The sequence below is a fragment of the Ascaphus truei genome, chromosome 1 (genome assembly GCF_040206685.1).
Source record: "Ascaphus truei isolate aAscTru1 chromosome 1, aAscTru1.hap1, whole genome shotgun sequence".
Lineage (NCBI taxonomy): Eukaryota > Metazoa > Chordata > Amphibia > Anura > Ascaphidae > Ascaphus > Ascaphus truei.
This window is the reverse complement of record NC_134483.1, coordinates 30,113,509-30,126,511: the sequence shown is the minus strand read 5'-3', so window position 1 is coordinate 30,126,511 and position 13,003 is coordinate 30,113,509. Positions and strand designations below refer to the sequence as shown.

The 13,003-nt window shown below is 39.3% G+C and overlaps 1 protein-coding gene across 11 annotated transcripts in view; it reads right to left on the bottom strand.

Annotated features, from left to right (window-relative positions):
* Positions 1-3,380: 3,380 nt before the first annotated feature.
* The window catches only part of SLC14A1 (solute carrier family 14 member 1 (Kidd blood group)), a 51,203-nt gene continuing 41,580 nt past the window's right edge, over positions 3,381-13,003 (bottom strand). For 9 of the 11 annotated variants that reach the window (XM_075585400.1, XM_075585383.1, XM_075585350.1 and 6 more), the window contains 2 exons: positions 11,661-11,710; positions 7,606-10,715 (listed from right to left, as the gene is read on the bottom strand). In XM_075585400.1, coding sequence (XP_075441515.1) covers positions 10,536-10,715; positions 11,661-11,710 — 230 coding nt within the window. In that variant the 3' untranslated portion in view covers positions 7,606-10,535. Of the gene's footprint in view, positions 3,520-7,605; positions 10,716-11,660; positions 11,711-13,003 lie in introns of those variants that run through there. The other 2 variants (XM_075585374.1, XM_075585366.1) reach the window with 2 other exon arrangements.

Genomic DNA, 13,003 nt, shown 5'->3' with positions numbered 1-13,003 from the left:
TTGCTTACAAAGTTACTCTGGAACACCAATGGCAATGAAAGATTTAGCGAGTCTAGACATAGCAAATCCGCAAATGGTTCTTGGAGACCTTGTTATCTGTTTGACTTGTGTTCATGCTACCTGACTCCAGGCTAATGCAGATCCTGTTTCTCCTAGTTAAATTTCATTTACACAATTTCACATATATGAACAATATGGAAGTGTCTGTCTGTATCAATCATTACCAGTGCTGCAAACATTTTTCACTGGGCCCCCCCATCCCCTCAGTTTTGGCAGCCTTTCAATACCCCCTTTTATTTTTCATACCCTCATCTCACCTCCCTCTCATCCTCTCCCTCCTCTCTCTCTCACTCCCTTCTCACCTCTCCTCCCAAAACCCCACACCGTCCTCCCTCTTTCCCCAACCTTTCTCTCTCTTTCTCTCCTTCACACCCTTACCTTTCTCATTCACACCCCTAACTCTCTCTCCTTCACAACCCTACCTCTTTCAGCCACTTCTCTTTCCCATGCCCCACCTCTATCTCTCATGTCCGACCTCTCTCTACTTTCACCTGTCTCTCCAATGCCTACTCGTCTCCCACACACAACCCACATCTCTCCCTCCACCTCTTTTTCCCATGCCCCCACTTCTCCCCCTCTCAAGCCCCCACCTCTCTCACAACTCATGCCCCCACCTCTCCCTCCTTCCCACCCCCATCTCTTTCTCCATCATGACCCCACCTCTCTTTCCTCCAATATTTATAACCCATCCCCAATACACATAACCCCCTCTCTCACCATTCACATAACCCCTTCTTCCATTCACATAACTCCCCCCATAATAGCCCCCTCTTCATAACACACACACACCCTACCTTATGGAGAGACCTCAGGTGCTTTGCCGAACAGTTGGGCATTACTTCCAGGTGGGCCTAACCTCCAGTGCACAAGGGCAGGGCCTACACAGGAGACCAGGTAACAGTAGGGGAGAGAGGCCCGAAATCATCTTCCAGCACCAGAAAGGCCCTTTACAGCCACCACCGTGATGGTGACAGTTGTCCCGACTCTCCTCCTGTCGGTGGACCTGATCAGTAGAGGTCTCAGTAATTCTATGGTTGTTGATGAAATTTCAATGATATTGTCGATATGTCTGCTTTTAAAAAATTGTGTTTGAAAGGACTTAAAGTTTTTATACTTTACATTACCCTTCCTTGTGCTTTGAGCAGATTAAACTCTCATTATGCCCATCTGAAATTGTGGCTTCTAGAACCGAACCCTTTGCTCAAGGTAAAACACAGGATACATTCTATACTTTATTCTATATCACTTTTTTCAGCTGGTAACTCAGTTTATTGTACCGTTGGTCTGCTTTCCTCCCTGTCTGCCTTGACAAAGCGTCCTGAGAAGCGTGAAACGTTGGTGGGGCTTTTTTGCCCTTTTCTTGTCCTCATGACCGTTAAATAATTATTTTTTATGGGAAACGCACTCTCCTGTTTGTTTATTTTTCTATGGACATTTGTTGTAGTGCTCCACCATTCTTCCTTTTTCTTTTTTCCTGCCTTCTAACACTGATCTGGCAAACCAAATAATAGCAAGTAAAAAAGAAAACCATAGCAAACAAAGGATATATCGGCGCCACAAAATGGTTAATGAAATCAAACCGATTGGTGTACAGTCCAAATGGAGTCCTTTAAATGATGGAATTCGAGGATTCTCACATCAACGGAGTATATGTGGAAAAAAAGAGAGAGAAACAAATAATAGTGCAGTATATCAAACACTATGATTGTGGGGACAAACTGACAACACAAGACATACTGGACATACAGACGATAAACACTAGCACAGCCTAATATTAATGAAAAGCAAATTTATTAGGTGTGAAGAATACATATACGCACCTGGAGGGGTAAAATTACAACCCTACTCACAGGATGCTGGATATATACAGGCAACGATATTGGGATTTGGATATTTTGCAGCCACTGCGGATTATGCTGACTGTCTGCGCGCACATAGTTATTCGCCTGCACATGCTCAAAGAAGGTCTTGGTGTGCAATATATCATCTTTGACGTATATGTGAAGGTCCAAAAATCAATGTGTTCAGTGCCAAAACTACAAGTGAATTTAAGATTAAGGTGATTGTGATTTAGGTATGTGCAAAAATCATCTAGTGAATCCTGTGTGCCTGACCAAATAAAAATCACATCGTCAATGTAGCGCCGCCAGAGCACCAGGTTTGCTCCTAGAGGATAGTTGTTCCAGATGAACTCCTCCTCCCAACTGTCCATGAATAAGTTGGCATAACTAGGAGCAAACCTCGTGCCCATAGCGGTACCACATTTCTGAATGTAATAGTGAGAATTAAAGGTGAAATAATTGTGCGACAAAATAAACCAAATACTGTCAATCAAAAAATTCCTTTTGATAAGTGAATAGCCACTAGAGTTCTCCAATTTGCGAGACACGGCCTGGCAGCCTTGATGATGGTCAATAACAGTGTATAAAGATGTTACATCGGCCGTAGCAAGAATGTAACCATGCTGCCATTTTAGATCTTTCAAAATTTGTAATATATGTGTCGTGTCTCGCAAATAGGATCTACCACCAGTGACTAAGGGTTGAAGATGGTGATCAATAAATTGTGAAAGGTTTGAAGTGAGGGAAGAAATACCAGAAATAATAGGTCTCCCCGGGGGTGCAGATAAATTCTTGTGTATTTTAGGTATAAAATAAAATAACGGTGTGCGGGGAAACTGAACTGACAAAAAATTGAACTCATCTTCACATATCGCCCCACTATCTACGCCAGAAGTCAGCAATTCTCCCAGTTCGGCCTTGAATTGCACCAAAGGGTCACTGGTAAGGGGGAGGTATGTGGTCTTGTCTCCCAGTAATCTCATGGACTCTTCTAAGTAATATTCTTTGTCCATAACCACAATACCCCCACCCTTATCAGCCGATTTGATGACAATAGAGTCATTCTTCTCTAAATTTTGGACTGCCTCTTTTTCTTGAATGTTAAAATTGTCTTTTTTGATTTTATATGTTCTACATAAATTCTCTAAATCCATACTGACCATCTCAACAAAGGAGCTCACCAAATGTCCTTGTGCAAACTTTGGGTAAAAGGTGGATGCTTTCTTAAAAATCTTTTCTTGAGGGTCAGTAGTGCTGCGTACCTCTTGAATTAGATTTATTTGATTGGATATTGCATCCCTAGCAAAATATTTTTTCAAAGAGAGTTTACGGGCAAATTTGTGGACATCTATAAAAAGATTAAAACTATTTGGTCCACAGACGGGCAAATTTAAGACCTTTATTGAGTACCTTTTTCTCAATATCAGTAAGATGATACTGACTGATATTGAAGATATTTGGATATTCCACCTTGGACTTTACCCGATTTCTACTAGTACCTCCTCTTCTCCCTCGGGTCCTGTCTTTCTTTTTTTGTAGTTTATAGGAGGTTGGATTTCTGATGTATGTTTGACTATTTCCACCTCTGGGAAGATGTGTTCTCTTTCCTTCCTCCATTCTAAAAAAGAAAAGTTGGATTTAGTGGCTGGTGTGGGGAGGGGTGTGTACGAGATGCTCTCTGCATCACTCTCAGATCCTATGTCGGACAGCAGTGTGTATCTATTGCTGACCGGGATAGGCATTGACTGAGGTAATGCGAGTGCATCATACCGTTCCTTGGCTCTTTTTTGTTGCAGATATAGATTTTTATCATGCAAGGGTGGTTTGACCGGTATAAACGGTGTAGGAACTAGTACATTAGTAGTGGGTCTCTTTGGGCCATTTTTCACTTCCTTTTGTATATATTTGCTCCTGTTAGCCTTGGGTTCTTTGGATCCTATCACTGGATTAGGTTTCTTATTTTCTACCTTCGTGACATTGGTCTCTTTGGATTTCTTTGCCCAGTCTCTTTGACAACCAGTGTCATAGTCCTGCTTGTCCCTAAAGAACTTTTGTTGTTTAATTTGGACTATCTCTAATTCTGCCTGATCTAACCTTTTCTTAATTGTCGGTTCTAGAGCAAGCAACTCTTTGTTGTCTTTGTATGGATCAAGCTGAATTTTCATATCTAAAATATGATCATCCAACTCGACTAGGGTTTTTCTTCGTTGGTGCACCAAAAGCTTAATGAGAGCGAATGAACACTGATCTAGTATTTCATTCCACTCTTTCATGAAGCTCTCATTGTGTGCATCAGCGGTAGTTTTTTTCCGAACCCTGAGACCCCTTGGGATACGGTGATTTTCCAAATACTTGCTCAGTGTGGTGGCCTCCCACCATTGTTTGCTTTCTAGCATAAGTGTTTTCTCCAACTGAGCAAGTATTGGATGAAAATCTTCAGTCACATTTTCTATAAATTGGACTGAGCTTGGATCACTGAAGATGTGATCGACATTGACATTTTGACGAGATCTCATAAATAGAGAACTCATGATGACACTTATTAAGAATAATTTAGAATATAAAATAAAATATAAAAAGCAGCTAACACCAAATTGTACAAAACAAAGCAATCACAGAAAAAAAGATTGGTGTGAAACAGCGCTAGTAATAAAACTGAATAGTATAAAACACAGGCAGCCAAGTAAAAAACTGGTAGTACAACCAGTCAGAAAAACATAGCAAACAAAGGATATACCGGCGCCACAAAATAGTTAATGAAATCAAACCGATTGGTGTACAGTCCAAATGGAGTCCTTTAAATGATGGAATTCGAGGATTCTCACATCAACGGAGTATATGTGGAAAAAAAGAGAGAGAAACAAATAATAGTGCAGTATATCAAACACTATGATTGTGGGGACAAACTGACAACACAAGACATACAGGACATACAGACGATAAACACTAGCACGGCCTAATATTGATGAAAAGCAAATTTATTAGGTGTGAAGAATACATACTATAACGCATCCGGAGGGGTAAAATTACAACCCTACTCACAAGATGCTGGATATATACAGGCAACGAACTTGATACATGCAGCTGGGCTCCCAAGATGGCGACCGGAGCACTCTGATCGGCGTCCTCACGTGACAGGAGTGGAAGGTGGGTCACTCAAATGACAGGACTTCCGGGCGGATGTGACGTCATGTCCACTGAAGTCCCACCACAGACGTTCCTCCTCTAATCCTCCTCTGCAGGCTCACCGCGATGCCACCACGAATCAGTTGTTGCACTTAAAAGACTGCAAATTTCTCCACAGGGAACTGCAGACTTCTCCACAGCCTAGACAAACTCTAAAAACACTCGAAACTTCCCGACGCGTTTCGTACGCATGCGCGTACTTCTTCAAGGGATATGCTAGCCTTTTGGACTCTATGGTATATATACCGTCAGTCCTGAGTTCTTATTGGTTAATTTGATAATTGCATTATATTAACCCCATGTTGGACTGACTCAAGGCAGCACATAGGATGGGCCTATGCTAAACAGAACATGATAAACAAACATAAAACACTTGATACATAAAACATGATAACATTAATACATAAAAACATTAAAAACATTAAAAAGGCATTACAAAATAAATAAATAAATAAATATTAAGAGGCAGAACTTTGAAAAATGGTAAAAATTACAAAAAGGCTTTAAGTTCAAAATCAATATTCATTCCTTTTGGGGAGAGAGTTTTGAGTTCATATATCCAGTAAGCTTCACGCATACTGGCTTGCTGGAGTCTACTTCCACCTCTGGGATTAACATCAACCTGCTCAATGGCCTGACAGATAAGACCCTTAGGGTTTTTGTCATGGCACAAGAGAAAGTGATGTGAGACACTATGTGTCACCAAGCCCCTCCTGATATTGTAAATATGCTCATACACACGTCTTTGGAACGTTCTCCCTGATCTGCCTACGTATTGTAAGCCACAAGGGCATTGTAATAGATATATAACATACATTGAGTGGCAGTTGATGAATTTTTGTATGGAGTAGCTCCGATTGGTGACGTTAGATGTAAACTGTCTGGCATTTTTACTAAAGGAGCATGCTATACACTTAGCACAGGTGAAAAAACCTTTTAAACTCCCTCCTTGTTTCTGCTTTTGTTGTTTTACCGGACAACTCGGAGCTAACTTTGATTTCAGGTCATTGGCCTTTGAGAATATGATGTTAGGTTTTTTTGGAAGAATATCCACTAACACTTCATCTTGTAATAAAATTGGCCAATATTTCTTTATAATTTGTTTAATTTTTGGCGCCATCTCATTGTATTGAGTGATGAACGCTACCTGATTGTTACACCTTTCTAATGTGTCCTTTTTTTTGACATTATATTGAAGTAAAGTGTCCCTATTAATCCTACTGACCTGATTAAAAGCCTCCTTCAAATCAGACTCTTGATATTTTCTATTAATACATTTTTGTTTTAAATCTTCTGCTTGTTTCTTAAAAGTCTCTTCTTCGGAACAGTTACGTTTAAGACGCACAAGTTGGCCCTTTGGGATATTTCGTCCTCTAGGAGCAAACCTGGTGCTCTGGCGGCGCTACATTGACGATGTGATTTTTATTTGGTCAGGCACACAGGATTCACTAGATGATTTTTGCACATACCTAAATCACAATCACCTTAATCTTAAATTTACTTGTAGTTTTAGCACTGAACACATTGACTTTTTGGACCTTCACATATATGTCAAAGATGATATATTGCACACCAAGACCTTCTTTAAGCCTGTGCAGGCGAATAACTATGTGCGCGCAGACAGTCAGCATAATCCGCAGTGGCTGCGAAATATCCCAAAGGGCCAACTTGTGCGTCTTAAACGTATATATACCATAGAGTCCAAAAGGCTAGCATATCCCTTGAAGAAGTACGCGCATGCGTACGAAACGCGTCGGGAAGTTTCAAGTGTTTTTAGAGTTTGTCTAGGTTGTGGAGAAGTCTGCAGTTCCCTGTGGAGAAATTTGCAGTCTTTTAAGTGCAACAACTGATTCGTGGTGGCATCGCGGTGAGCCTGCAGAGGAGGATTAGAGGAGGAACGTCTGTGGTGGGACTTCAGTGGATGTGACGTCACATCCGCCCACCCACCTTCCACTCCTGTCACGTGAGGACGCCGACCAGAGTGCTCCGGTCGCCATCTTGGGAGCCCAGCTGCATGTATCCAGTTCGTTGCCTGTATATATCCAGCATCTTGTGAGTAGGGTTGTAATTTTACCCCTCCGGATGCGTTATAGTATGTATTCTTCACACCTAATAAATTTGCTTTTCATTAATATTAGGCCGTGCTAGTGTTTATCGTCTGTATGTCCTGTATGTCTTGTGTTGTCAGTTTGTCCCCACAATCATAGTGTTTGATATACTGCACTATTATTTGTTTCTCTCTCTTTTTTTCCACATATACTCCGTTGATGTGAGAATCCTCGAATTCCATCATTTAAGGGACTCCATTTGGACTGTACACCAATCGGTTTGATTTCATTAACCATTTTGTGGGGCCGGTATATCCTTTGTTTGCTATGTTTTTCTGACTGGTTGTACTACCAGTTTTTTACTTGGCTGCCTGTGTTTTATACTATTCAGTTTTATTACTAGCGCTGTTTCACACCAATCTTTTTTTCTTTTAAGTAAAAAAGAAAAATCAAAATAAAGGATACAAATGGATTAGTACATGATACTTTATTTTGTGGAATTCAGATACAGACAGTGCAGGTACATAACAAACTTTTTAAACAATATGTGTAAGTTTCTTAGTCACATACAAATTTAGTGCAAAAAAACAAGCGCAAGTGACTTAAAATGTGAAAATAAGTGAAAAACAAGTGTACAGTAAATATCAAAGTAACAATATTAGTTACACCACATGTGCAGTGCTGCTCAAAGAGACTAACCCAGTAGTCTCAAAAAGTGAAATATAAACAATTAAAGGATTGCAGATGTACTCAAGTGATATACATCAGCTAAATGGAACTATGTAAAAACAAAACTTGGTGAACCTTTTCTGTGTTATGTTTTGAGCCAAAAGGAATATATATATATATATATATATATATATATATATATATATATATATATATATATATATATATATATATATATATATATATATATATATATTTGTGTGTGTGAAAGAGTGGGAAACCATGTAGAAGCCACAGTTGTCATAAGATGTTTTGTTTTTTATTTGTGTTGTAGGAATCATACAATTGAGATAACTAAAAAAACTCAAACTTGTACTTGATTGAAGATCTCTGGTGAAGGTTCTCACAGTGTTTATGAAATAAAAAAATTAAAATATATAATGAAATATATCGTGGTACAATCCAATAGAAGTGGAGAGGGAAAAAAATGCCCAATCATATATGGTCCTAGGTGAACCCACAGGTGTAAGGTGGCATGATATCGGTCCAATGCCCTTTGTAGCAGATCCAGTACTACGGCTCACTGCTGTATACCCTACATGTTTCACTGCGTCAGTATACAGACCCCTGAAGAAGCTGCTGATGACATGATGTCCTAATACGGAAGCGCCCCCCATGATCCTCAGCTGGAAAACTAAGGAGTGGAGTTTTGGTTGTTGGAGATGGGCAGCGGCATTTAAACTTGACCCTGTGTGGTCTACATATGAATAGTGGGATAATGTGATTGTGTCTCCACTTGTTTTTAGTTTCTTTCAATTTAGAAAAGGTATTATTCTATGTTCTGCCTTTTCTTTTAACCATATGGAGAGATTCGATCTGGCTGCATCACAGAGGAGATTTCTATATAACCATCTCACCTTACACCTGTGGGTTTTAACCCATCAATTGCCTCATTTAAACTAGGACCATATTAGTGGGCTTTTATCCACGATATATTGCACTATATATATTTTTTTTTGTTTCATACACAATGTGAGAACCTCCACCAGAAATGTCTATACAGTACAAATTTGAGTTTTTTATTTATCTCAAATTAAGGATTTCCTACATACACCACGTTTGTATATAGTTCCAATTAGCTGATATACCCAGTAGAGTGCATTTGCACTCCTTTTTGCGTTCATATGCAAATGTAGATGGATTCCTTGTCCCAAAAAAACACAAAATATGCTGTTATAACATAGAATATCACAGTTTAAAAAGGGTTCAGAGGCAGTGTTTTTGTAAAACATACCACACTATATTCCAGCAAAAGAATCAATGAAGCCTACTCCATCTGTTTTTTTACAATTTAATTGTTTTTAAACAGCAAAAGTTTCTGTGATGTAATTGATATTAATTCCTATTACTGCTTAAATGAATGGCTACAGTATGTCTGAAAATAACATATTTTTCTAATTATTTGTGCAAATGTCATCAATATATTGTTTCGTCTGCATTAAACAACATTTTCTTCCACAGGATTTTCTTTCTGTAGCTTTTCTTCAAAATATTATTCAGTGCATTATTTCAATAGCTTTACATTGTATAGAAATTCACGCATCACTTCACACAATAGTTCACAGTACAGTATATTTTTTTTATATGTTTTATAGTCGGAATGAACTTTTATGCAAACAAGAAAAAAATATTTGACAAAATAAACTTGAATGACCTTCTCCTTATCAAATAAACATCCTGTTGACAGTCTCTCGATGGCAAGCTGATACACATGGAGAAAAAATAGAAGCAACGGCTTTGATATACTGATGCTAAGAGGAGCAATATGAAAATGATACTATTTGCCTCCATTTTTCTTTAAATAGTGCATAGCCCCAAAATGTTAATGGAGCAGTATCCCTTACAATTTTAAACCCCTTTTTAGAGGATAGGAACCTTGGTTCCCAAGATACAGTAATTATGGGTGAAGCAATTGGGTTTAAATCTCCCTCAGGGGAAACAAAATGTCTGCCACATCTCGGGTCAATAGGAAGCTGCAACATCATCAGTTCTGGATTCCTATTGGACGGCCAGATAAATACCATTTAAACCATGCACTGTATAAAGTAATATCAGTAATTTCACCAGTATGTATCTTGGGAAGTAGGGGGGGTGCCTGAAACAGTAAATAACGCATTTTAGCTCTGGATGATGCCCCAGTTCCAATTCTGTAAACCAAATTGGGGCTAGTTTGGTTGATTTGCTCTTTAAATCTTATTCACCTTTTCCAGTGCTATTATCATGTTTACTTCCTGTACAAATTGTTACAAATAAACAACTCTACTGTACCATTCTATATCCTTGGTACAATATCACAGACCTAGTCAGCTGCACACACTGAGGTTTATTGTTTAACGCACTAACAATAAAGGGCCAGATAACCATTCCCTTATATCCAAACATGTTAAATAGTTTCCTTGCAAAAATAGTACATTCTGAATGAAACATTCTTCCAGCATACAGCATCACCTTCATTTTTTAGATGACAAATATGCATATTCATAGTAGTGTTCTGTCTAAACCATGAGTATTTCCCCCCCCCACATCATTTGTGACAAGCAGGTGCAGTGCTTCATTTTGTGGATTTTGCATTCTGAAAAGTGATCGGAAGTGATGACAGTGATTAATGTGCTCTAAAAAAACGCAACATGTATATATCAGTTCTGAGTAAAATCAAGCAGCCACCTTGAGTTTAGATATTATCTATTTCCTTCCTGTCCTTCTTTTTCATGTTGAGGTAATAGCTTCTGTTTGCCTCCGGGTAAGTGACCTTAGACAGGGGTAGTCTGTATATAGCTGGGTTATTTGTTGTTAGTAAGAGGAATGTAAGAGCGGACAAACAAAAAGGCCATGTGCATGATGGCAATCCAACCTAGAGAAAACATACGCGTGTTGGTGTTAGCAGCATTACGTAACAAGTAAATAAGCATTGAAAGCTAAAATGCATTCTCAATAAAGTCAAATGTTTGCTCAGTGACAAGCATATACAGAATGTCTAGAAGAAATATAATATGATCATTAACATAACTGAGGGAAACGCAATTTCGAGGTTTATTTATCAAAATAAGGTTTTATAGACATGCACGTTTAAAATGAACAATAGTTCAGTGCATAATGTACTTAATATTTAGGGACACTATAACTTTCAGCAAACTTTCTACCTGTCTGTAAGAGATGTGCAGTGAGAGATAGGCTGAATCAGTCACTCTACCTGCGCGCTACTAACAGGCGATCGCGGGGTTTTTATTTAATTTTAACATTACAGTATTGTAGCTGGGGGTCTCCGGAGCTGAACCGCATTGCTTTCAAGTCCGGGGAACCCCTACTTCCTGAGTTACAGGCTCCAGTATGGGGTGCCGGTATCCCCCTGCAGAATTTAAATCCCACGTGACCCACATGAAATTAACATGGCTGGGATACCTGCACCCCATACCAGGGCCTGTAACTTGGGAAGTAGGGGCTCCCTGGACCAGAAATCAATGCGGTTCAGCTCTGGAGAACCCCAGCTACAATACTGTAATTTTAAAATGAAATAAAAACCCTGCCATCGCCTGTCAGGGGCGCGCAGGTAGAGTGACCGATTCAGTCTATCTCTTACTGCGCATCTCTTACAGACAGGTAGACCCCGGTAGGATTAACACAGCTGTTATAATCCGATGGGCCATTAGTCTGCTGCGGTCAACCTACCGAGGATCTCGGTGAGATCTCGATTTTTTTTCTTCGAGAAATGGTTGAATCCTGGCTGCTGCATCTGTAGCAAGGTTCAGCTCTGGTGGAACCCTCATAGAAATCATTAAATGGAAAAAACTATACTTACCACCGACATCATATTGGCCAGAGCTGCTCCCAGATATGCGCAAAATAAAGCTAAAAGAGTAATCAATTAGAGATGTTAATGAATAAAATTAAATGAATATGTTCACAGGTTCATATATTTGCACCATGTAGATATCCATGTACTGAACATTACATTAGTGCCAGTACTATTTTACCAATTGTCCTTCACATTTACTTATTCCAGAAACCACAATGTGTATAAGTACTGTATAACTGTGTAACTAGTGCACACGGAAGTTTAGAAACTAAGTAAATGTTACATTTCGTTATCCCAATAATTACTAATAAGTAGCATTTTAAGGTTTGTCATTTGAATTGAAGACATCATAGACGGCACTGTAGTGAATTTTTAACAGCAAATTAGTCTTATTATACAATAGTATACACATTTATAATAGTGTATGACTTTGTTTATTCTATCTCTACAGTATTTTAAAGATGTATATATGGATATATATATATAGCATAGTTACCAGTCCGTGAACTAATAAAAGAGACAGCATACAGCAAGGGGTAGTCCAAAAAAGATGTATTCAAAACATACTGTTACACAAATGCCAACGTTTCGGTCCCACAGGGAGACCTTCCTCAGGGCCGTGCAACCACCAACTGTGAGTGACCAACCTATATAACCCACTCTAAGTGCACATAAATCACATACAACCAATCACCAGCACCCAATCTATGCAATAATGCACCTCACCTGGCGATCTCCAGCTACAACCAATGTACTGCAATTAGTGTGTCTAGGGCACTCCCCCAACACAGGGGATTCAATAACTACTCAGAACGGGCCGTTCTGACGTCATCATCCAGCGACCCATGCTGTCAGGTGCAATGCAGGCCCCACTGCGCATGCAGGTTACAATCAACAAAATAGTTATCCCTTGGAGATATGCTAGTAGACAATTTCAACAGTACTACCCAGCAGCTGGTTTAGCCCACACTGCAGGAGCTGAAGCCCAGAGTAGCAGTGGTTGTGGATTCTAGTCCTGTTGGGTCTGACAGCAGTCCAGACATTAGTCACTTTAGGCTTGTTCTTATGGACAGCCTTTTAGAAAGTGTGGGAGGTGACTCATTTAAATATACTTTGCATATAATTAATATAGCTCCCAGGGTACTCCTGTTTTTTTCAGCACAAGCATGTCTCCCTACTTTATTTGGAGGGAGGTTTGAGGAGATAAATATACAACTGGAGATGCTACTACACTGGAATTCTTCCACCTCCAACAACTGACCAACCCTCATTGAATTCAAATTCTAGTTGCTAGTCTAAATGCTACCGTATTAAGAATGTTTTCAATTATAAGACATACATTAAAT